At 45.0% G+C, this 25,593-nt stretch overlaps 2 protein-coding genes across 6 annotated transcripts in view; both read right to left on the bottom strand.

The window, feature by feature from the left end:
• Nucleotides 1–20,049, bottom strand: part of LOC124197883 (high affinity cAMP-specific and IBMX-insensitive 3',5'-cyclic phosphodiesterase 8A-like) — a 35,955-nt gene extending 15,906 nt beyond the window's left edge. For 3 of the 5 annotated variants that reach the window (XM_046593474.1, XM_046593467.1, XM_046593481.1), the window contains exons 1-4: nucleotides 19,309–20,048; nucleotides 11,262–12,754; nucleotides 3,767–3,846; nucleotides 3,306–3,365 (exon numbers count right to left, since the gene is read on the bottom strand). In XM_046593474.1, the coding sequence (XP_046449430.1) occupies nucleotides 3,306–3,365; nucleotides 3,767–3,846; nucleotides 11,262–11,520 (399 nt within the window). In that variant the 5' untranslated portion in view covers nucleotides 11,521–12,754; nucleotides 19,309–20,048. Of the gene's footprint in view, nucleotides 1–3,305; nucleotides 3,366–3,766; nucleotides 3,847–11,261; nucleotides 12,755–19,308 lie in introns of all 5 variants that reach the window. The other 2 variants (XM_046593452.1, XM_046593460.1) reach the window with 2 other exon arrangements.
• Nucleotides 20,050–22,939: 2,890 nt separating this feature from the next.
• On the bottom strand, nucleotides 22,940–25,293 carry LOC124191319. The gene is made up of 3 exons (XM_046584522.1): nucleotides 24,766–25,293; nucleotides 24,421–24,575; nucleotides 22,940–23,667 (listed from the first exon to the last, which is right to left on the bottom strand). The coding sequence occupies exons 1-3, from the start codon at nucleotides 25,074–25,076 to the stop codon at nucleotides 23,318–23,320; spliced, it is 816 nt and encodes a 271-aa protein (XP_046440478.1). The 5' UTR covers nucleotides 25,077–25,293; the 3' UTR covers nucleotides 22,940–23,317.
• Nucleotides 25,294–25,593: the final 300 nt, after the last annotated feature.

Below are 25,593 nucleotides of genomic sequence, written 5' to 3'. Positions count from 1 at the left end.
TTCTTTCTTTCCTCCTCCCCCCCCCCTTTTCCGGTGTACACATAATACTGTCGTTTACTGCGACTGTATAATTGTGTGTACACGAGAGAACTGGCAGACACACAGACAAGGAAAAAAAAGAGGATGCATCTACTGTGTCACTGTCGCAGCGTGCTAATCATATCTATCCGGTAACCAGCGCAGCACATAACTATCTTCTCATTTTCCTTTTTTTTTTTCCTTTTTGTTCTTTTTAAAAATTATCAAATGTGTAACGGGGTTACCAGGTACACGTTTGGGGAAACATTTCCCGGTGCTCCTCTTTTTCCCTCATCGATCGCTGCTCAGTTTTTGTTTCATTGGCTCTTATTCAGCGGCGCCTCTCTGACGAAGAGCTTATTCCCCCGTTCTTATATAAATGCGCTCTCGCTTTTGTTTCTTTCGAGCGTTTCCCTAGCTCTCAACTGCACACCTACACTCGAGCATCAAAGTGTTTTGGTGAGAGAGAGAGAGAGAAAAAGAGAAAGAGATGCATAATGAATGATGACAGCCAGCTGGGCAACTACGCACACAACGATTTGAACGAGGAAAAGGGATAAAACTGCTAGATGGTAAAAGACTAATGCTCTCGTTTTCTCCTATTCTATAGCCGCGCTGCATCTTATGCGGAGCGCAACCAGGTTTTGTAAACCCTCAAGCGGACGCAGGGCCATTATAATGGATACATACTTTGTCCGCTTCGCTCTTTCTCTCTTGTAGCCTATTGGTAGGGCTGTTGCCGACTTGTTTCCTTTACCCGCCCATCATTAATTGAGTATAGAAGGAGATTGCTGAGACGAATCGTCAAAGAAGCTGATGAGGCATCCGAGTGCGAGGCTCTCTGTCTCTTTTTTTTTTCCCTCACTGATCATTGTTGTCGTCTAAATCTTCTCCTTCATTTACTCCCATTCTTCCCCCCCTGCGCTCATTTATCATTTCTTTTCCTTTTTTTTATTTATTATTCCCTCTTCTCCCGTAGAATCCACTCCACCGTCATCATCCGCTGGCTTATTTTTATTAGTATTTTGGTCTTGTTTCCTGCGACAGGACACACTGGCGCTGTGGACGGAGATGAGCCTGAGGGGCCGAGTGTTTGCGTCATTCGCTATCTCCAATTTCTCTCGTCTCGTTTGCACGTCTGAGAAAATTGGGAGGACCGTAATGCCCGCGCCGTAACAGGGTGGAGACCCCCAAACAATCGACTGATGATGTTTGAGCACATGATGAGCAGGTGATCGATTGGTCTTGTTATTTTAGACCTCGGCCGGCTGTGTTCTTTCCCTACACGGAACGACACATATAATTGGAACAACACAGACAGAATAAACACGACAAGGTACATATAAACGCGACTCGTTCTAGGCAGGAACGCCAGAAATTCATCTCCGCGTTTCTTTGATGCTGCGGCCAAGGATTCGTAGTCTATACGCGACAAACCACCTGGCAAGGAAAACCAGTTACTTGTATACGGCAACAGACGCAAAAGCGGAGGAAACCTTTTTTCTTCCGGGGCTCGGAAGAACAACAAAGTCGTACGATGCGCTTTGTAGCGAATTAGATACTAAGAAAACCTCAATAATATGCGCAATCCATTCCAAGGTTCTTTTCCGTCTCTCTCTCTCTTTTGTGCATTTCATTCTGTGCATTCGCCCGCCTTCTCTGTGTAGTAACTACACGCGCGCACATTAGCCGCTTTTGCATAATCAAAGCCAATTGAAAGTGGCCCGGCTCGGCAGTTGATAACCGACCGCGCAGCCAGTTGCCGCCGTAGCTAAGGCGGCCTCAGCTCGACGGCCCAGACAGGACACCAACAACATCAAAGCCAAAACTTTTTTCCCGGAACTTCATCACGAAAATATACCCAATGAAATTGCTGCTAGTTCCACGTTGGCAAAAAAAAAGAAAGAAAAAAGAGAAATAAGTAAACAACAGCGTGAATCTAAACGGAAAGCGGGAATATAAGGATGATGACGGCCCACGTCTTACATCAGCGTAAATAATTTAACGTATTTCCTAATTTCCTCATCTTTTTTTTTGTCAAATCTCCCGCCGGTTCCGTAATTTATTATCTTCTTTCGGAGAACTATGCCGCCGAGATTGCAAAGCAAATAGACTCGCATTCTGTGATTGAAAGGAAGCTGATTTGCCGACGACAAAATAACAAGTTTGACATCAACAGGAAAGTTGAACGTGGCAAAACTTTGTGTTCGTTAGTGTCCCTGTCAAATCCCCGCCGTGTATATCACCAGCCCTGAAGAAGAAAAAAAAACTTGTTGATTCAGCCGTGAAGGGCCCAAATTAAACGAACCCTTACCCAGCAATTTCCGGCCGAACCTAATTTCGAGCCATCAAAATAAGATTCTTCTAACTCGGAATCAAAAGAATAGATCATCAACCGCTTGGAAAACGGCAGAGAGAAAAAAACTTGGAAAAAAAACAGCAGTTGATTATACTCGCAGTGCACGTCCTATATGTGCGGATCGATTGCACAGAGTAGGAAATGATGGAGGAATATTATGTATACCCAACCTTTTTTTATGACTCTATTCCCATGGTCTCCTTGTGGTAGTACTACCTTGTGGGCAGCCATCGCTCTTCTTGATCGAGAACGATGCAACATCCGTCATCTCCGTGTGCCTCTCTTTTTGACTCTGAATGAAGGATAGGCTTATAGGCTGTTCGGTACGTCGTCATATTGTTGTACAGCTTTAGGATGTAGGCCTATAAATATACTTCAGGGCTGAGCGACTGCATGATCTATCGAGGCACGATCTACTTAACTATACGCTTCGCCCGTGACGTCACAGCAGCAGCGCCGGTTCTGCTACAGCAGAGCAACTCATGTGATGCAGGCTAATCAAAATATATGGGAATCGCCTTATAGTGACAGGTGACGAAGACGGAAAGAGGTGCGGTAGTGTGTGACATTGTCTGCTGTCATACGTTCTTGATGTATAGCACATCGACTAGTCCTCCCAGCACCGAAAGGTCGTACTATATATCATGATCAATTCAGTGTTCCATATAGTATGCGACATACATTTAATATCAAGACGCGCATACCTAACAAGATATTGTGGCTATCTACGTACATGTACGTAGATATTATTGATTGGTTGAACGAACATGTTCTTCTTTTCCCCCTTTTTTGTTATCAGTTTTCGATCGTTTTTTTTTCTTTTTCTGGCGCGCTGGACAAGAATTGGAAGGGAGAGCTGGGCCGTAACGGGCCCGCGTTTAACGGTGACGTGAACACACAACGAGTTACACAAGATCAAATGTCTCACCTTGAGTGGTTCTGGCGGCGCTCGCATGGCACCGAAACGGACGTCGTTACTCAAACGAACCTGCCAACAGCAACAAATAACAACCGAAAAAAAAAATAAAAAGAAAGGTAAAAAAAAACGAAAAAATTAAAAAGAGATAGGAAATTACAATCAAAGTTAAACGAAAAAAAAATACTTATTCATATGCCTATGCATAAATAATAAAAAGGTGAACAAGAAAAAAAAAACGAGAAAACACCACAGCTACAAAAAAGAAATTTCGGAGGTTTTTTTAATTGCGTGCATAGGAGTAATAATTTAGTGATGTAATGAGTTATGTACGCTGGTTTTCATCCAAGAGACTTTCGTTAGCAACGCATTAATTATTAATGTTCTTTTTTGTTGTTGTTGTTTCCTCTTAATACTTGTTTCTTTTCTTTTTTTTTATATAAATAATTTAGTACATAGTAGATAATACGTACCCCATTCTCCAGGGTCGGACTGGTATTGTGTTGCTCTCCGCTGGTACCTTTCCGACATTTGCCCGTCGTCACTGAATTTTCTGTAAGAGAAGACACGCAAAGAAAAATCAATCAACAAATATGCCTCGGGTGTATTGGAATATTCATACAGGAGCTCGTATTCGCTATACTATGTCGAGTCAGTCTATAGATATACGTACGGGAATTGGTAATAAAAGGTAATGCTTGTCGCTATATATTTCGTTGCTGCAATAAGAAATCCAGCATCGGTCCACAATGCGAATGCTGGCCCGCGCTGGCAAGACGGAAGGGACTGCAGCACAACAGGATCGGCATAATAATGTAGCGCGGATATTTAGAGAGATTGGGCGACGTCGGCGTCTTTTGTGCCGCGCTCCGCCGTGGCCTCCCCCCATCTCATTAACGTCTCGTAACATTGAGGAATTACCAGGCAGTCGTCGCTGTCGTGTTATTATCACGTGCCCGTGATTAACAGCCCCATCCCCGTGTCGATTATTCAAATCAATTCAATTTGACTAATGAGATATGTGTCTCTTTTCAAGGCTGGACGGACAGGCGGATGGCGACTGGTAAAAATTGGCGAGTCCGGCAACAACCGTGTAGGAAGGAGCGGAGTCGATGATAAAAGACAAAATGTCATGACGAAATCGGACCTTGCCTTGTCCGGTTCGATAACGCGCGCGCCGACTGAGGGCCACAGCATCATCAGCAGCAACGCAGCAAGACACGTCCGATCAATTTACGAATAATCTCGAAAACAAAAGAAGAAGAAGAAGAGGGGAATCAATAAGGAGCGTCTCCTGTTTGTGTGCCTTCGTCATTGCCTCTCTCTCGATTCCTTTCGCCCATCCGGGATGACCCAATCCGTCGGCCAGGAGATCCTTGAGAAAGAACAAGATTTTCGTCGTCGTCCCTTCAGAATATAAGGCCCTTTTTTCTTGTTTGTAATTGAATTCGATATCAAGCGATTGGGAAGGTGATGAAGTTCCGGTACAGCGCAAAGTGCTGAAGTGAACGGCAAGGTCCCGTACAAGAGTCGCCGGTCACGTAGTACTCTCTACTTTATATCCACACATTTACCGTAGTCAATGCAACAAATCTATAGCTCTTCGGGGTATTGCCATCGATCTCTTCTGTCGCTCGCCTGTCCCTCTCTGTACTACCTCTCTACTCGTCTTGAAGGCCAACGACTATTTACAACGGACAGAGCACAACACACACACACACAAAAAGAGCGTCTGGCTCGTTTCTTGCAACTCACGCGGGGCCGTCGCTGGCGCTGGCGTCATCAAGCGGAAACCGCCCACGAAGATGAGCGAGTCGATCATCTGTCGGATAACGTATAGCTATAGAATGATCTCTCCTAACAGTTCCAGAAAAAAAAAAAAAAAACTAGTCCAATCAAATGCCGTTGCCGAGAGGCAGCCAACAACAGCAGCAGAATTGCGCCAAGTTACGAATCAAACGGCAAAGGAGAGCGCGCGGATGCCTAGCGGAGCAAATTGCCCAAATTCGGGAGAGAATCAGACAAAAACTGAAACGAATGCAGCACGTCTATATGTGTACAGAATGGAAATATGCAGCAGTCACGTATAATATAATACATATAGACATAAACACACACACACACATATATATATATCCGCCCGAATCTCTTTCGCCAGGGCGATTCGTGGAAAATATCAGTCGGAATCGCCTTCATGGCCGTAAAGGAGAGACACAGGAAAGTCACGTCTCTTAATTTTATAGTTTCTCTTCTTCTTCTTCTTCTTCTTCTTTTTCCTTTCGTCTTTTCTTTTGAAATTCTGTCGTCGTCTGTTTTTTTTTTGTTTTTTTCTGTAGATTTAAAATATGTACAGCCGATGAGGTTGAGCCGAACCGGACACATTCCTTGCCAAAAGGTTCTCGCCTGTCTGTGTTTGAACAACATACATCACGTGTCAGAATCGGATAGCAGCAGACGCACATGAGAAACGTAAACAAAAATGGGTGGGGTGGATGGGCGTCCGCTTCCCAAGCTTCGAAAGGAAAAGGACCATCTGCTGCTGCTGCTGCTGTTGCTGCTGCAGCAGCGACTTTTCGATCGCAAAAGGCAACGCCAGCGACGGTAACTGATGACGAGCCAAACCTCAAAGTCTCCAGCATTTGTATTTCCTCTGGGTCTAGCGTATATATACGTATATATAGCGTATATAGGACGCTGTATTTGTTGTTGTTTTTTCTTGTGTATTTCAAATAAGTACCGCGGCAGCAGCAGTCGTGCGCATGCAGATGTGCCATTCCGCAATCATGTCGTGTTTCGGCCTCAGGTTTCCCGGCTTCTATACAGATACAAGTCTATAACATGTGACCAGTGTGTCCTTGAGAGGAACAAGATGTTTAAAGCATATTCAACCAGGATCACGGCAGCATATTTTGTCTTGAAACACGAGCGTCTGATGTGCAGACGACCCTCTGAACGAACGCGAGTGGTGACGTCAGCCGCGCGGGAGAACGGAGGTGGCCATCCATCATTCAGCGCATTTGAATATGTGTACAGTCGACTGATGTTGTACAGACAGGATCAACTACAGATATAGAGTCGGAAGCGACACCGCAGCGCGTAACTAATACAATCACCCGTGAGGATACGATAGGAGCGGAGATGTAGACGCCTAGCGTAATTGTATACACGAGTCAAACATGATTTGATTCGATGTTACATCAAAGTGAGTGGGGTTTGAAGAAAGAAAAAGGAAAAAACAAAATTATTAACCGACTCAATTTCACGGTGAAAACCGAAATGTTGAGCCTTGAGTATAGGGACGCAGAGATATTGCGGATGATGCTGCTGCTGCTGGGAAAAATAAATGATTCCCCCAACCAAGAAACGGCCGACGCCACCGCGCGTTTCGTTCCGTTCCGTTCTGCGGTCGATGATCAATCAAAATGGCGTTTGATAGATCGACCCGACTTTGCTCGACGGGCACTTGATTTTCTCTCGTTAAATGAAAAAGAAGCCGGTTTTCTTTTCAATAGAAAAAATGTGTATTTCCCCAGTTTTATTTTCCCCCATTTTTTTCATTTTCTACAGAAAAAAAGGGTGGATTGGGTCTAGAATTAATGCGTCCGTATAAATGCTCTTGGCCACGTCGGCCTCATTTGGTTTTCTGTACAAATTTGAAAATGTGTGTGTCCCATTTTTTATTTTTTTTATTTTCCCAACGACGCCTCCTCGCGCATTAATAGGTTGGGCAAGGCAAAATAGGTGCCCCCAAGCGAAAATATAAGAACTGCCGACTGGATCGAATCGAGCTGACAGAGCGCGAAAAAAATCGCCGGTTATGTGTTGCTGGTCTGTAGCCAGAGACTGTCAAAATGTGTGCGCGCGTGTATATACGTGTGCTGGGTCATTGGGTGCGACGTACCGTGACCTATAAATTAGTTTGGACTCTCTTTGGTGGGGGGTCTATGAGCTAACTGACACTGTACAGAACACAGAAAAAGAATTCACCACAAACAAAAAGAGGCGATGGAGATAAAACAAAAAAGAATAGAAGACGGAGGAGGAATCCCGAGACTCGCACAAACGATGATCATTCCCAGAACCGATTTGCTGGTTTTTTCGTTTGTTTGTTTTGGCTGTCGCCGTCGTCCACGCACACACACAAAAAGAAAAACCGAAATTCTTTTTCTCCTTTTTCTTTCTTCGCTGGTGTGACGCGTGTTCCTATGTGCCGCCATAAGGACAACAACAACAACTAGCAGTTGTTGTTGTTGTTCCCTTTCACGGCTCTTTTTTTTTTGGCCGTCTCATCGCCGCAACAGTGACGATTGCCCAACATCTATTGCGTGCGTGCTGTACGCTATAGTCTTCCTTTGCCAGTTTCTCTTCTCCCGTTTTGTCTGGATGCGATCGTTTTGTACGGAGAGCCGTATATACATTTAATGTGTCGATGGGATAAAGTTGTGTTAGATAACCGCACCTGCTCTATTAGGATATTTAAAAAAAAAAGGCTGGGTGTATACAGTCACGACGTGAGTATAGTAACAGCAGTCCCTACCCCCTATAGCCGACGGCGATTCGAAATTGTTTATGTCGAGCCTACGTAATAACTTTCGGTGAGCCTAGCCCCTTTTTTCTCTTATAGAGCCAACACACATATGAATAGGTGCTGCCATATAGCCGGCCGCCTAATGTGAGCAATATATAAGCCGCACTTTCGGCCGGGATGATGGGCCGAGTGTCTTTATATTATTCATGCAACCTTTCCCTTTTGATCTCTTGCCTTGCACTCGGTTGAGTTGACCCGCTAAATTGTATACCACTCCTATATATATACAACACGTAATGCTTTCCATCCATCGCGGACCCGAGAAAACAACAAACCCCCCAAAGAAATCTAAAGAAGAAACAAAACGACAAAAAGGAGAGGCGGTCGTGATGTCATAATGGAGTGGCACGCTGGGACAGGTGAGACCCTGGCAGTAACTCGTAAAACTCGTCAACTCAGCTGACCCCGTATGGACTTCACTGGATGTGGAGACCCCACCCAATTGAATTTGGCTTTTGACTGTACGGTGCCTACCTACATACACGTACGCATAGAGACAGTTAACTGGCCATCAAACAAACAGACAATCATGTAAATAACTATACAATCACTGCTTGTGTGCGCTTATGTGTGTCTGCTGTTGTGTGGACACCGTCTGGAAGCGTCTCAGACATCCCATCCGACCGTATACACTTGGGACATAACACGAAAGAGGAGGAATAACCGTTTGTCCGTGTCCTTTTTTTTTTCTCCAGACAAAAATTTTAAAATAAATGGGCGGGAAAAAAAGGAATAAAATAAAACATTTAAGAAAAGAAAAACTGTACGACCAAAATGTCGTGAAAACAACAACAAAAAAATACCAAAAAATAGGGGAAGGATGAAATTTCAAGTTCGCTCCAAGAGGTTTAGATGTTCTACGTACGTATAGTGCAGCAGTACGTGTACTGTCAGATATTCCAGAGAAAGAAAAGAAAAAAGACGAGGGTCCGGCAGTGATATATGACCGGTTTGGATGATACACGCACGCACAGGTGAGAGAGAAAGAAGAAGAAGAAGAAGAAGAAAAGAGACAAGAAACGGGAGAAAAAAAAGTAAAAAGAAAAGAAAAAGAGAGAGACAGTCTGGCGGAGCTATGCCAGGTATGCGGATCCTGATTATTCAACGACGCCCGTCAACGAAACGTAATAGCTTTTAAAAGAAAAAGAATAAGAAAGAGGCCAGGGACGGGAGCGCACGGTGACTGCGTGCAGCATCTTTCTGACCGATGGTTCGCCCAGCGCGGGCGGGCGGGCGGGCGCGCTCAAGTTTGTTTTTTTCTCGGCTTATATTCGCTCGTGTTGTCGTGCTGCGCGTTAAAAGCGACCGTTAACTAACGCTGACTTGTTTTTCTTTTCCCCTTTTTTTCTTTTTCTTCTTCTCAACTTTTTTTTGGCACTATCTCCCCTCCTCCGTTCTTTTTCTTTGATGGCTCCTTCGAAAAATGAAGCGCAAAGTGGATCCGTGAATTTCTTTATGCACGCTCACACACGAGCATTAAAATGTATATTCTCCTACCCCCCTCTCTTTTGTGCCCCTTCCAATTTCCTTCGTTTATTCATGAACCGATCGACCCTGTGCTGCCAGATTTCAGTGTTTTGAAAATATTTCAAAAACACCCGCGCCGGGAAACGAAGCTAGAAACAAAAAAAAAAGCTTTTTTTTTCTCTCTGTCTTGATTCATTTCGTGTTCTTATATTTTTACCTACATGTATATCTACTTTGTCGTCGAGGTGGGTTTTTTTAATTTGTCTTGAGCATAACTTTCACCTGCATCGAACCGGTTCACGAATCAAATAAAACGAGGAACTGCAATGAAAAGGACACACGTCGGAGTTTCTTGGCGTATACCTGTCGTCACCTAAACCACTTAATTCTTTGGTGGCGTCGCTTTGTCACCTCTCTCACCTGTTTCCATCAACTGCAGACCACGGACAGTAAAAAAAAAAGGAAATCAGCTCCGCCGACCCTTTTTGCGGCTATAAAATATAAAATATCTATAACGTTCGCTATTTATATTGCAAAGAACCAAGGGGGGTCGGTTGCTTTATTGGACAAGATGAAACGCGTATGTCTCTCTTTGATTGGCAATGACAAGAGTCTGGAAAATTTCAAACGGTTCGGAAGCCTCCGCGGGACAAGAGGTTGAGCTGCTCTGACGTCAATCTCGTGACTCGCCTATCAAAACCCCCCGATGCCTAATATTGGGCTCTTGCCTCTTTGTTAAGTCAAATTGACGGTTATTTACGATCGTAACGAATACGGCTACAAACGACTATCTGTAGGCGGCCGTCCCATCAATCAGTCGCCCTCAAGAATTGGACGGAATAAAGGTGGCACTTAACATTTCAATACGTGACGGAACTCGGTTCGACTCGCTTAAGGCCGCCGTGGAAAATAACAGAACCAGGAAGAAGGGAGGTGTGCGGATATAACTGGAAATGCGTTCGGACCGGGCAGCCGGCAGCCGCAGCCGGCAGCAGCAGTAAATGAAACAAGAGCGTCCGCTGCTGTGGCTGTCGTTATGCGGGAGCTGCAAGTCGCCGTCCGCAGCGCGCAACATTCTGCTGAGCTGCAACTGAAATGTATATGCAGTATAAATGTCAATTTGGCCGCGCGCTGGCCGAGCTGCCGGCCTGGCGCCTCGGTAAAAATATACACAAGAGTCGAGCGCGCCACAGTTAAGTTATGGCGTTAGTTAGTTAGCCCATAGTTGACGACCGAAAGGTGATGACACTCCCCTCTTCTTCCCTTTTTGAAGGACCTTCCCTCATTTGTGGACGGACGGACGGACGGACGGACCGACGATTCGGCTGGTGGTGGCCGACACGAGGGAGGCGTGTGGCGCTTGCTAATAATAATACAGCGCGCATTAACTTCGACTGCACACCGGCCATCCCGAAAAAAAGTTTGCCTCTCCCCCCCCTCCCTTCTCCTTGCTGTGAACCTGGCGACAGGACGGGCTTAGATAGATCCTTGGGGCTGAGTGCGCTGCCCGTTGTTTATAGCCGGGCATTCATATGGATGTGCTTCGCGCACGCCTACAGATTGCCTAATTAGCGTCTGATGTGGACTGATTGAATCGACGATAAGACGAGGATGACAGGAAACTTAAAGAACCCAAACGAGGAGGGGGGAGAGGAGAACTTTGAGTTACAGAGAACCTGGCGGATAATGATGAGCTCGGGCACCGACAACAATGTCGATTTTAGTTGGTGATACGACAGGGGGCGACCCGTCAAACTACATACCCTATCAACTCGGAATTAAATATATATATCTATAGTATACTTGGCGTTTAGACTCTAGAGGGCCAGCAATATGCGTCATTGGTATACACACAAAGGCAGTCCAGCAATAGGAAATAGGACGGTCAAGCTAAAGGATGATGATGAGCTTACCGGACGACGGCCTGTTGTCACTGTTGCTGGGATTGCGGACGATATGCAGGGCCTGTTGTTGCTGCTGCTGCTGCTGCTGAGAAATCGCGTTATTAGTCGCCAGGGAGACGCTGCGATTGCCCTTCTCGTCGTTGTGATGATGGTTGTCCGGCAACATGGCGGTCACGTTGTTCGGCGGCGATGAATTGACCGAGGATGAATGCCGTCTCTGACGGTGGCTGCCACCGCCCAGCGGCAGTTGACTCGTAGCGCAGCCCATTCTGATTCCTTTTGCTGTGCTTCTTCTTCTTCTTAATTTCTCTTTCACTTTTTGAACACACGAGAAAAACACCACCGCACAGAGACACACTTGACACTGCTCTGTCGTACACACCAATTCACGCCCCAAAGTACAGCAACAGCAGCAGGTACGCGCACAAAACAAAAAAACACTTGACGGCTGGATGCCTCGACTTGTCACTCCCGTCACGCTCGATCCTCCCTTCTCTCTCTCTCTTCTTCTTCTTTTTTTCTTCTGTTGATTTTTCAAACGAATCGCGCCAAGTCGACCACGTCAACCGAACGAAACGAAAGATTCCCGCTTGCTGGTGATATCGTTGTCCTTAAAAGCGTCCGTGTTTCTTCTCGATTGGCAAAACCCAAAAAGAACGAGGAAAGGTGCTGCTGGCAGTCCCGGTTGGAAATTCTTAGGCACTGCACACGCCGGTTAGATCCACTTCGACTGCTGGCCAGACCCTTTGCAATAAGATGAGAACAAAAAAAAATGTCCGCCTGTCCACCATTGAGTAGTAAATTCACGCGCTTTCGAACCCAAACGAGCGGAGGAAAATTCTTCACTTCCCCGGGGTTCCTTTTTCAGTTTCTTTTTCTGGCTGTGTCCGTCGTCTTCCACTCGAGTGGACACGATTCGATTGTGTCGTGCTGTCGTTTATATTGACACAGTCCAGTCCGTCCCGCGTCTGGGGAGGACAAAAAGGCAAAGGGAGATTGACGAGCCCGATAGAGAAACCAAGACACACACTGTCACTCACGCACTGGGCAGCAAGGGCGGAGGGAAAAATAAAATCACGAAATTCTTTTTTTTTTTTTAGAAGAAATAAGAAAACGGCTGGTCGTGTGTTTTGTTGTGTGAGAGTGAAATAAATTGCTGCTGGGTCGCTGGCTGAAGTTTACCTTTACATAACGACGATGGAGTGTGTGGACCGGCCTTTGTGTGTCGCCCAATCAGTCAATAAATGTTTGCGCGCTGGGGCTGATGCTTTCACGTTGATTCACGGGCGTGCAGCAGAGGTGGAGACACCAAGGAAAAGAAGATTTCAATCAATTGATGCCGGGCAGCGTCGTCCTCGAGATCAATCATTATGTCGAGTCCAAAGCAAATGAATCAGATGAACGAATTGAATAACCAGCAGGAGGGAGAAGAAGAGTCATCTTTGGTTCCTTTCTTTTGGGCTCGAATAATCCAGCTGCTGCCAAGCACAAGACACCTGTTTCTGCAACGCAATCAATAACAGAGACAAAAATCGAGTCAGTCAACGAATTAATGAGGTGGAATGAATGATAGTCATGGACTTATTAGTACAGGCAGCCGGGGCAAACTACATCCATCTTAGCAACAGCGACCGCAGCACAATGTTGGGGGAAAAAATAAATAAAATGAAGGAAAACACAAAGCTAAACCCAACAAAGGAACAACAAAATGGTTCGAAACTGTTGTTGTGGTCCGGTTCTTTTGGCGATTTGTTTCAAGGTTGTTGTGTAACTTTTGCACCGTGCAAATAACGATTTTCCTCCTTATTATACGTCAGTTTGGCATGGTTATATCATATCACCTGGTCGGCACTAGGAGATGGGGAATCGCATCATAGTTGGAGCGAACAAACGACAGAGTTTTTGCTGACGTCAGATTTCATATAGACGACGACGACGACAGATTGGGCCCCTTTAGCTGGCCCTAACCGGGCCGCGCCAGTCTATCCAAGTTCATTCACGAGACTTTCTCTTATTCTTTCTTTTGCGTTTTCCTTTTTTTCCTTTTTCTTTCCATCTGTTTGGGGAGGGGTTCCGTCGTTTGATTCCCCATTCTGTTTTTTTCGGGGCTCTTTATCTTTCTCTCTACCGACGTTGCCTTTTGTTTCTTCTATATGACCCAACGTTGCTGCCCAGCCGTTCAAACAAGACAATGGCCAGCGTTTTGAAACGATTTCGTTGCTTTTCTTTTCTTTTTTTTCTTTTTTTTTATCTCCATTTTGTCTTTGTTTTTATTACGTGTACACCGTCGGGCGCTGGTTACACAATGGGGGCGGGCGGGACCGCCTGTGGACCGCGCTCGCTCGGTTGATGATCTTTTGTCGGTTCTCCTCCCTCATCAGCCGTCCAATCAAACGACAAAATGGCCCTTAAGTAACGGGGCACGAGGGAAAGACAAACGTCCGTGCGTTTTCGTCGACATAAAAGTGACAGCCACAGGACGGCGGACGTCATCTGCATATCCCCCCTCCCTCCCCCCCACTCCATCTCACTATACATACTATACTCGGTTGATGGATGGCTGATTGACGTTTTCGAGCTACCCGGCGGCACATTAAAGGAACAAAATGCGATTGGGAGAAAAAAATTGAGCAACCCCTTCAACATCACGGGGGCCAGTCTGTCACGATATGTTTCTCTCTGCACGACGACGAATGCAAAGTGGGTCTGCTGTAAACATGGCCGCCCAGTCAAATGACGGCAGATAGCCGACCAGATAGGCAGATAGTAGTAGTCGAGTATATTGTCATTTTCAAACCCGAGATGCTCTGCTATCTCCCGTTTTGTTCCCCCTTCTTTTATCATCTCCTCATTGGCAATTGCCCAATTTTCAATGCGCAGCTAGACCTCGTCGCTTTCGCCATAGTTCAATATCGATAGATGTTGCAAGAAAATAATACCAACGATTAAATCATCTTTAAAGAAAGAAATATATAAATACGAGTAAAAACGAAACTTTCTACTTTTCTTCGTTTTGTTGGTGGAGTCTCTTTTTTGAATGCGTTTTATTTTGTTGAGCATTTTCTTTCTTTTGCCCAAGAATTGGCAGTGGTGGTGGGGGCAACAGCTGTGCCGGATTCGATTTGAGTCGCATCCCATCCGGGATCAAACGACCAATACCCCCCTTCCACATATACATATCTGGGTGCTATATGTGTGCATAGTTGTGTACAAGACACAAAAAAAAAAAGGAAGAAAAAAAAATCGATGTGATGCGATTGCGTAAACATTCAAATTCAATAAGTTTGGAGCGTTATGTCGTCCGGGGGTACTTTTCGCTATCGTTTTGGAAGGGAAAAAAATGGCGGTTGTTTGTAAGTAAAAAGTTCCTAGAAATCAAAGTTTTTCCCACACACCCCCCTGGTAACGATCTTCTGTTCTTTTTTCTTCTTCTTACTTCTTTTTTTTTTTGGTAGAATCAAAATTTGGAAAGTTACACCATAGTTTGATATTTTTCTTTTGTTTGAAAAAAAAAAATGTGTCTTTCTTCTTCCTTATTGTGCGTGAATTTTTCTTTTGGGCAAATATTTGAATTTCTTTCGAACTTGTTATGTGCTAAGGAATATATATATATATTTTATATACATGACATGAAGACCTTTTGCTTTGATTCTCTCGTCTTCCTTCTTCTTCTTTTGGGGTTTTTTGGGGAGACTCTTGATCGTATCACCCCGTCTCTGTTTTGATTGATTCGCTCCCGGATTCTTCGTATTATTTCGACTATTTTGTTTACACACATACGCTAGCTCGCCTGTCGCAGAGCACACACACCTTATTCGATCTGGCTCCCGGAAAAGAAGCTCGAATTACAAAACCTTATTTATTCCAAGTTGACTATAGTCGCCTAGATCTCCTATCTCTTTCAGAGTCTCCACACAGAGACTCGGCGCCCTTTTTTCTCTCTCGGATGAGGAGCTATAGAATTATGAGACATAATTGGTGCTGCTGCTGCCATGGGATGCCATGTGATGGATGTTGGCTCCGGCTGGATGGAATGCTCTCTTTTGAATAAAAACGTCGCCTCTCTCCCCCCATCAAGTCCCGCGAGTCTTCAAGACCAAGAAAAACACGTAGACATTTATCTCTACACACACACACACATGTATACACTTTACACAGCAGACAGACGTCGCAGACACGTAGAGAAAGTCATAAAATGTTTCGCTGGGAAAAAAACCATTTTTCAGCCAAAAAACCAAAAACCAAAATTCCAACATTAACGCGAAGATCAAAAAGCAGCGATACAGAGAATTATGCCAAGTCCGCCGAGTTGCGTGTCTAAATACGACGCGGTTATAATGGAGGGGTGGGAGAAAAAAGCTCTGGGGAAAAGGATACGATGCGATATCACTCTTGTACATATAATCGTGTTAGATTCTACACAGACGCAGGTCTGCAGGTCTGATGTGGGCGAAAATAAATAAATAACAAGTCAAAAGGAGGCTTTTGTAACTCGAAGGAAATAAAGTTAAAACAAAAAAAAAAAGAGAGAGAGAGACCGTTTTTGGGAGGGGTCGAGTTTTTTTTTTTTTTTTTTTTACTTGTCGGACGGCTCACGCTCACGCGCTGCTCGCTTTCAGCGTTTTATCGATTGATATCAAAAGAGTGTATAATACTGCTCGGCTGCTCCTGTTGGTTGCTGACTGTTGGCATGTTTGGGGGGGTTTGCGTAGACATATATATATGTATCTCCATAGGCCCTATAGGGAAAACTCGGAGCGCCAACCGGAGACAGACGGAATGGGATTGAAGGGCGGGATAGAGAGAGAGAGGGAGAGAGAAGAATAACACAATCATTAATGAAAAGCCAGGAGAGCAGAGCCAGAAATGTGCAGCAAACACGCCAATTTGTGAGTTGCGAGAATCGAGCAGATGGAAGGGAATTCTGCCGCCTTTCCCTTAACCATATTTTTTGCCCGTTTTGCCCGGGTTTCACTTTGTTAGAACCCAGTCAACTTGTTAAGCCTTTTTTCTTTCTCTTCTTCCATTCTTTTCACCGTTGTTGGATCAAATAATGGAGTTCTTTTGAATGTTGCCTGCCTTCTTATTGTCACTAGCCATTTTACTTGTGCGCCGCGCTCTGATGGTCCAACAGCCTTGTAAAACATTGCGTAACCCACTCTATAATTACGAAAATGAAGACGCTGTCGTCCAGGTGGTCACGTATACCACCCGCACCAATTCATTTCATCCCAAGGAAAATAAATAGGAAAAGTGTCTAGGAATAATAAGAACTGTATGCTGCTGCTATATAAATACGCCAGTACTACAATCCTGCTGATGGAGAGAGAGAGAGAGAGTTCAATCAACGTGAAAAGCTTTCAGCAGAACACACAGACACACACACACATAAAACAGAACACACCCAAGCCAAGCCGAGAAAACGAACGGCAGCTCCTCCTATATAGAACCAACACACCAATTCTCCTTTTTTTTTTTTCTTCTTTTCCTTCTCTTCACTTGTCCTTCGTCCGTCGATTTCTCTCTGCTGCCGTTCCTGCTACTGCCCCAGACACCAATGCTGGATTTTTGCTCGTACGCGCTGATCCCTTGTCTAGAAATCTATAGAGATTTTGTTTTTCTCTTTCTCTTTCTCTCTCTCTCTTTTCATTTTCTTTCCTTTCGGTGAAAAAAGAAAATCAAAACACAAGTCAATGCTGACCATCAGCCGCTTGGCTATTCAGTCCGTCACTCGCCTCCAAAAAACACAAGGAGGGATCCCAAAAAACTCACCAAAAGAAAAAAATAAAATAAAAACTCTTCGCATGTGTATCATACAAAATGCGTGTCGTCGCCGTCGTGTCGTTCTCTCCGTTTTTTTTTCTGTCTCTTGTCCTTTTGAGATCCCGCTGTTGTCCGAAAAAAGAAGAAAATCCAAATCGATTTGAAATCAAAAGGAAAAACGACACGCAAAAACAAAAAGGGAAATTGTTCACCAATTCATTCGTTTCTCTCGTTTCTTTGGGGGATTACACAACAGACGTATTGTCTGCGATAAAGACACATTTTGACTTGCGCTGTGCCGTAACACCAATTCTCCCGCTCACGCGTGAAAGACAGAAAAAAAAGAAAGGAACGATTCATTAGCGATGCTGGACACACCACAGGTCAGGGATACAAAAAAAAAATCCTGACGGGAGATGGGAGGGAGAGGTGGGATAGAAAAGAGAGGCGCAGTACATTGTTACATCCGATCGGATCCACCACGACGACAATGATGTCGTCCTTGTATTGTGCAGCGTCGGTTGCTAGTTGCCTATTGCGACCTCTGCGGGAAAACCAGATGAACGGAGGGCAAAAGGAAGAAGCGGACGGAATGAAAGAAGACGCACAAAGAGGAAAGAAAAAGGAATCGGAAAAAGAAAGGAAGAAGAGAGACAAGGACGATATATTCGTATATCCGCTGCCTATCGTCTTATATAAATATAATATACATTTCTTCTATCTATATATGTGCACGTATATATAGAGAGAGCCGAGTTCTATTTCGTTCGATCGACGATTGTGTTATTCCTTGCCAGTCTCGTCGCTATTCGATGTATCGAGTCGAGCAGCCAAGAGATCGTTTGTCGTTCTCGCTTCTCCTTAGAGAAACGGGATGAATGTTGTACTACTATAAGGTACTACTGCACGCAGCCAACCATAGAGGGACATTACAGATCTAGGCGAAATGATCCTTAATTTTTTTTCTTCTTTTTTCCTGATTCCCTCCGCCTTTTTCCCACTATAGAAAAGAGATAATCAAATAAATAGCCGCGGCTTGATAGCTCGTGCATCTAGACGGTCCGATGTCTTCCCATATTATACGCGTGCTGTGTAGTTGTCCTGGGTGAATGGGGTATGCCGTTGGTACTGGTATATACATGACGACGTCCAGCGCCGTCACGTTTCTTGGCCAAGTTCCCGCTTGCCCAGCAGCAGCAAGCAGCATCCGCTGACGGCCATCATTACGTCACATTACACAAATTGAGGGAAACATAAATATTTCTATCCACTTCTCCGCCAAGCGTCATAGATCCATATAAGGTCTCATCAATTAGTTCCATTCTTATATTGAATCACATTCGCCTTTAAATTACATTCCTCCTCCTTCGACATGGCCGCTTTCGCAAGAAGAAAAGCAAAGCAATAATTCACTTCCAGGGTGTCTGAAAAAAAGTTTAATCTCGAATCCCAATACTTGGAAATTGTATCTATAGGCCCAAGCTGTGCTGTAGTAATATAGACTCTAGTGAAAGAAATAAAACCTCAACCCACCAACCCAACCCCTCCCCCCCAAACCCCCAAAAAAGATATTTTTCTTTCCCTTATCGTGCAGCCGCCGATTATTGATTATTTCACGCGGGATTTCACGCACAGAGCAGTTCTCTAGTTTTGGCTGCTGTAGCTCTCTGCTATACAGCGTTACACTGTATATCCCTTAGACCCTTCTCAGCTGTTTTGTCTCTCTCTCTCGTCTACCATCGTGTCTTTATTGGTCACCGTGCTCGCCCCCCGACGGCTGCGACTGTGTGCAAGTTCGTTCGGGACTGAGAGAGAGAGAGAGAGAGAGAGAGGCTCTGCTGGCCAGAGAGAGATAGGATAGTGGGAGAGAGATAGAGATAGAGAAGGGGACGACGGCTATTGACCCATAGCCTTGGCCCTATATACGATGTTGGCCTACAGTGAACGGCTGCCAAGTGGAGAGAAATGGGAAATGCACACACGCAGCGAAAAAAGAAGAAGAAGAAGAAGAATTTATTTATTTTTTTCGACAGACGCACACACAAAATAAAATAGAAAAAAAAGAAGAAGAGATACCCCGAAAGCAGCACCTTGAGACATAAAGAGGATTCTCTATCTGAGCTGCAGATATGTGTGTGTGTGTGTTTTATACCATCTGGCCATTACAACAAATGGTGATGCTCTGTCTGAGCTAATAATCAGCTGAGAGGGGGCCCAGTAGCCACAGGTGGACACTTAGGCTACGCAGAAATAGAGAATTCGGTTGTTTTAATTTTTATTTCCGATTCCTTACCTCGAGTCGTGATGCAGGGCAGTCCGACGGATTGGAGCACATGCTCAGCAGGCGAAATGAACGAGAAGGAGGTTTCGCTCTCTGCCTTTTAGAAATGCGGGCGGCGATTTTACCGATGAGAAGCACGTGCTCGACACAAGAACAGCAGGAGCGAACGTGATTCACGCTCTATCAAGCCACAAAATCCACTGATTTGAAACACACAGACACCTAATACACACGCTGTCTAGTAATATCTGCGCTCCGCAATCACCAGCCCCAGCTACTAATTTCACTTCTTCCTCCCCTTTTTTGTTCTCACCTGCTGTCAATATTGTGTCAAGAGAGAAAACCGACAAAGTTTCGATCCTTTTCCAGTAGAGCGGGACAATCACGGCGAAACGTTTGAAACTGTCAACTTAAGTGTCAGGTCGTCCCCCTCGATGTAATTTCAATATTTGAACGACACCCCCAAGAAACCGGCAAAATCAGAGAGTAAAAAATGAAAAAATGAAAAATGAAAAGCCAAAACAATCAAACGCGAAATGAACGAAAGTTTTCCAAGGGGCTGAACCCTTTCCCGCGAAAGACACGCACAGCACATCAACAGCACGCGGGGCCACCGGCAACATACACGTACGAGCCCTGCGAGCCCAACGTGGGAGCGAAGATCACGCCAAACCAAGACACAACACCCGAAAGGTGTGCACGTGTGTTAACGTGACCGAAACTTGAGAGCGACTGGCGTGAATAGGTGGGCGCCGCCCGAAGAAATCCCCCCCACCAAAAAGAAAAAAAAAATCGAGAGGAGGGAGGAGGTGGGGGAGGGAGGTTGGACGGTGCCGTGCCTTGCGGTGGGGTGGTGGCGGCGGACGCGGGACAACGACGGCAGACCCCTAAAAACTCGTGTGCGTCCCTCAACTACTACGTTGCCAGCGGTGTCGTGCGGGAGGTGGTGGAGGGAGGAGTGATGTGTGTGTGTAAGGGCAGTGAACACGGTGGGGAGGCAGCAGCCCATATACTTGTGAGGAAAGGAACGCCAGCGCCTCCCGGCGGTCGACAATCAGAACGCAGGCGAGTCGCGCGCATTAATTTCCTTATATCATTTTTCGCCGGCGATTAAGATAATCCAACTATAAACAAGTTGATTACGTATTCTTTCTTATCCATTGCAATTGTGTGAGCCTCTCCGTCTGGGATGGATTATTCGATTGGGGAAAACCGGTAACGTCATTTTTATTGTTGGCGTGAATGAAATCGGGGGATGTACCGGCCGTGTTTAAACATCAACAAACCACAATAATAAGCCATTCGGATGGAGTGTTGTCTTTTGTTTGCGCGTGATGTCCATAGATATAAATTTTCACCTTGTATTTGAACAGACTTTTAATGGAAAAAAACAAAAAAAAAACGAAAACGGAAAAACGGATAATCACGGACGGCGTTATATGTTATTCCCCGCGGCATAGGTATAGCTCGGTCGTCGTAGCGCCAATAATCGTCAAACCCATTTCCTTTTTTTCAAAATGAATTTGTACAAATCTAAATCAGCGACCTAAAAAACAACGCAGTGCTTTTTATCTGTTTGTGTCACTTTTTCCTCCTTTTTGTTGTCAAAGCCGTTGACATTCAAACGTGCTGACAGTTGGATTAATCTAGCTAGTGGCTCATCAAATCACAAATGTAAGCTGAAAGAATAAACTTATTATTAGTAGATACAAACAACATGTTTACTAATGATTAAATTATGATGAAAGCGATACGGCGTGGTTATTTTTCCTTCTGTACGTCAGTTTAGTAAACACCAATTTTATATGTTGCGTTTGCTCAACGTTCTCTTCTCAATATAAAAGGCAACCGGTGTGGGCGGGATGGAGAAATTGCGAAAACAGCCGAGAAGGTGGACGCCAGAAGGGACCCTGGGTACAATTGTGTACAGCGCAGTCAAACACACACACAGCCGAGTACGGCGCAGTTATTATATTGTAATAAGCTACCGCATACAAATAAATACGTAGCTACATTATTCCAGCGTTGATTGAAGAGAGCGGATTGCCGAGTTGTCTGATCACCCACACAATCTGATGGATTCGCCGCCGATCTCGGCCTAACGGGCGCCAATCATCTGATGAGGAAAGGAAGGAAAAACCGAGAAAATCTCTTTCCCGACTGGAGGGAATATCCGCAGGATGAAGAAAAAAGAATTACACGAAATTAATAGAAATAACAAAAAACAAAAACAAGAAAATGGGAAAGGCGCTATGACGTACGCTCCTTTTCTTGTTCCTTATAACCAGTTCTTTTCCGAAAAAGACACAACAGCGGCAATATAACAGCTCATCCATAGTAGTCCTCTAATAAATTGCCTGAGTGGGAAGACTATAGAGATGCTGATTGGAAATTGGCCAACGTCCACGTCCAACAAAGTTGTTAATTTGGAGGTTGCCCGAAAGGTATATAATCGTAGATACCCCATCTTCTAATTCTGGTGGATGTGACGTCTGTAACGAACGAATTCAGAAGCCAGAGGGGTATAATAGGAAAAAAAAAAACGCTTCCATTGCCAGAAGGCAAAAGTCACTCGGTACGTTGGAGTAATTTCACCGGAATGAAACAAGGCTAATGGCAATACATTACAATTAAGTTTTTTTTCCTACATCCAGCTATCATTTGGACTGGTAATTTTTTTTCCCCCTTTTTTAGATTTGTGATAATGTTGCGTAACATTTCATAATAGCTTCATACTACATCAGCTGAGCCGTTTTAACGGGCAATCTTTTTTCTCTCACCTGGAGCTTAGCGATGCGGTGTGATTTCCCTCGTTGCTCTATCAAGTTTAGGAATTTACACAGAAGCTGACGAAATGGCCATGACGTATTCGGTCTCTGCTGACGTGATACGATCGCTAGACTAACTTTATAAACCATGACGAACGTTGGCTGCAATTTATGTTGGCGGACCTTAGCAACATTACGATCGGCTGCCATATAAAAGTGAATAAAAGTGGCCGTTTATTGTACAAACAACAACTCAATCAGTACGTATATGACGCAGGGGAAGAAGATTATATGTTTTTGTAGTTGAAATGCGGTAGGCCATCCGTGATGCGTCCCCCAGCTGTTTTATCTTTTCACATCGAAATAAACATTGGCATTTGCCGGATTTTCATAAGTCAACGAGTTCAACTTTCTACATCCTTGTGTCTTCCTCGTCCACAAGTCGACAGATGGGCAACAAATCGCCAAACGTTTCCAGCTCTCGCAAGATTTTTTTTCCTTTTGCCGGTTTGTTATATCGATGAGTGTGTATGCAGTAGGACATGTATATACAGGTTAGTGTACGCGTTTTGACGTGCGTCCAACAGTCAAGGCGAGCGATGAAAAACCGTGAACGATGCGAACGTCTTCAAGCACCTTATGTCTGCGTGTCGTTGTTCAATTTTCTTTTCTTTTTGTCCCCTTTTGAAAAGTGTATTCACGTTTATGTATTTACGTCATTATTTACTGTCCGCGTCCAGCAAGGAAACTGTTTTTTTCACGAAAAGAGCGGGATGGAAATATAGCCCCCTTGGAAGGCGATATGCTGCAACAAATTGTTTTATGGCAGGTGGTAAAAAGACAGCTCGACTCGAGGAAAGGTTTATACGCCAGGGTAATTGTCGCATTTTTATTGAACTGGAGAGAGGCAGCAAAAAGGTATACAAGAAAGACGACGAAGGGGAACAAGAAAATAAACAAGGAAAAACAAATAAAAAATAAAAAACGAAGAAATTGAAAAATATTTTGGCCAGTAATATTCTAGAGATGATGAAGCGATGATACGAGAGAGAGAAGAGAAATGAAGGGGATCCAACAGTTTTGCGCCAGCCAATAGACCACGTAGACCAGTGACGTCACGTTTGTGTTGGACTCTGCCACCTCTAAAAGTCTGTTGAAAAATGTTTGACGACCATATTCTTTACCAAGTTTTTCTTTTCCTTTCCTGGGCTGCCGGGTTCACAGCGGATTTTTTATTTTCAATATTTTCTTGTTCAAATGAAATCATAGCCAAAGAGCTTCAACTGTCCGCCGAAAGGTAGCGTGAAGGAAAAAATGGGAAAACTGTAGAAAATGTAGCCCAGATAGGGGACGTAGGGTTCCAAATCTTCTTCAGCTACTTGCCGAGGCGACCGCTGGATGGAGGAAGGGCACGCGGAACTCGGCGATTTCCCAGCGGAGGAGTCCTGATTGTCGGCCATGTTGCAACCTCCTCTTTCTCCTCCTTGCATTGCTCCACCCATCTTCTCCGTGGCAGATGGAGCCGCCGCCGTCGCTGCTGCTGCTACCGAGGCAGAGGATTCATCGATTGCACCGTGGCCATCAATGACGGACCGTCGGCCGGCTGAAAGAAATACACAGCAGAGGCAACGTGACATGAAAAGACGATATGACGTGCCGCCCGTCGTGAAATGAGATTTCCGTCATCTTTTGTGTGTTCAGGGGGGGGGGACGACGAACGACTCGAGCGACTTTCCCTACGCCCCATGCAAAACGGGGACACGGCCACAAAGGCATGGGCAAAAGGAAATAGAAGAAAGTAAAAAAAAAATAAAAAATAAAAGTACAAAGAGACGCCCGCCGTCGCCGCCGCCGCCGTTTATGCATGAGAAATAGACGGGCGAGTTTCATCCGCAACAACAGCGGCGCAGGCGCCCAGCGACGACAATTTCTATCCTTTCTTCTGCTTTGTCGTGTGTACACATCTGAGCCTATTGAGTTTCATATCGAGTGCGAATCAAACTGATTGCACTCAACTGTCACGCACACGAAAACTTTGGCGCAGATGGGGGGGAGGACCCGGACGCGCCGCCATTTGTCAATGGTGTAAGACCATCGCAGCAGCGGAACGATGGCGCGGCACATCAATAGCTCTTCTTTTGCTTTCTCTCTCCTACATCTGTTTTCTCGGCTGTTATAGCAGCTTGTCTGTTCCCTTCGTGACCGTGGACACGGCACGGAGGCCTCTTGCGAGATGTACACACGTACACATACTATATCTCCGTTTACCGCTTTTTAACATATGCTGCTGCTGCTGCTGCTTGCGTGACTGTCTGTGTGTATGGGTGCGGAGCTGGAAAGGAGAAAATGATGATACCTTTTCGGAGATGGCGGAGCCTGTGCTCAATTTCAAGGATATCCCACACCCGGAGCAAAGGAAACGCGTTGCCATGGGAGCGGGACGTCACGGGATCCGACGTCGCCGAGCGTTCACCTTCTTCGTCGCTCGACTTCTCATCTCCGTCGTCATCCCTATAGACACAGTAGCGGCGAATATTAAAAGAAAAAAAAAATAGACAGAGAAATGGTGATTTATTCCGAAAATGTTGGGTGGAATTGAATCGAAAGAGAATTGGACTTGGACCATGTCAACTGGAGAACACGGGGATCGCGTTTTTAATTCTCCTATTCATGGGAATTCGGAATGTGTAATAATATAAACCTGTACAAAGTCGTGTAGAGGAAGCGAGGGTCGTCCAGAAGAGCGGAAGGAGCGGATTGGTCGTCCCGATCGAGTGCGTCATCGTGACCGCGACGAATACGGCTGATGGCTCCTATTAGATTCCAGGCGAAATCGGTCAGATTCTCGCCGACATGGGACCCGTCGACTTCTAAAGGCCAGCGCCAACAGTAGCAGCAGATGAACAACACGATGAAAACGGAGGGTCTCGATTGTCTCATTCTATCCATCCATACTTGTTTCGACGATCGCAAAGAAACGAATGACGACGCTGATGGCACAGGGTACAGCATCGCCGGTTCTAATCCATCATTCCCCGTTCCTTTCTCTTTATTCCCCCCAGCTTTGTTTGTTGGTTGCTCATGGATGAGATGATGTTGTTGGATGGAATGCCACCGATATATGTCGGTCAAGGCAAAAATCCCAATCGAACAAATGCTATACCAAGAATAGATGTGAATGCGTGGGTCTGGAATATATAAGAATCGTCAATTATGGCCCCGAAAATATACCACGTATTATTTCGACCTCAATGTCCGCACACTGACTGGGGCATATTTACTCTCTTCAATGACCTTCCGCATGTGTAGACATACAAGTCGATTGGGCGCCGGTCGGTTGGGTTTTTTCGTGTTTTTTAACGACGCGCTTATTCGAGATTCGATCGGACCACGGCGGGCGAGGATTTTTAAGAAATCCTCTTTTTTAATTTGATTGGAAGTCTCAAGTCCCCCCTCCAGAGACGTTTCTTATTTTTTTCCCTCTTCATAATTTGAGACGGACCCTGTTATTATTCCAGGAGGAGAGAGA

The sequence above is a fragment of the Daphnia pulex genome, chromosome 1 (genome assembly GCF_021134715.1).
Source record: "Daphnia pulex isolate KAP4 chromosome 1, ASM2113471v1".
In the NCBI taxonomy this organism is placed as follows: domain Eukaryota; kingdom Metazoa; phylum Arthropoda; class Branchiopoda; order Diplostraca; family Daphniidae; genus Daphnia; species Daphnia pulex.
This window is presented reverse-complemented; position numbering and strand designations above follow the sequence as displayed.

Excerpts from the sequence above, each read along its gene's own strand:
- LOC124191319 (XM_046584522.1), bottom strand. The coding sequence starts at position 25,076 with ATGCTGTACCCTGTGCCATCAGCGTCGTCATTCGTTTCTTTGCGATCG. Across the intron at positions 24,576-24,765 it reads CTCTACACGACTTTGTACAG|GGATGACGACGGAGATGAGA; the intron begins GTTTATATTATT and ends CTGTGTCTATAG. Across the intron at positions 23,668-24,420 it reads GCTCCGCCATCTCCGAAAAG|CCGGCCGACGGTCCGTCATT; the intron begins GTATCATCATTT and ends TATTTCTTTCAG.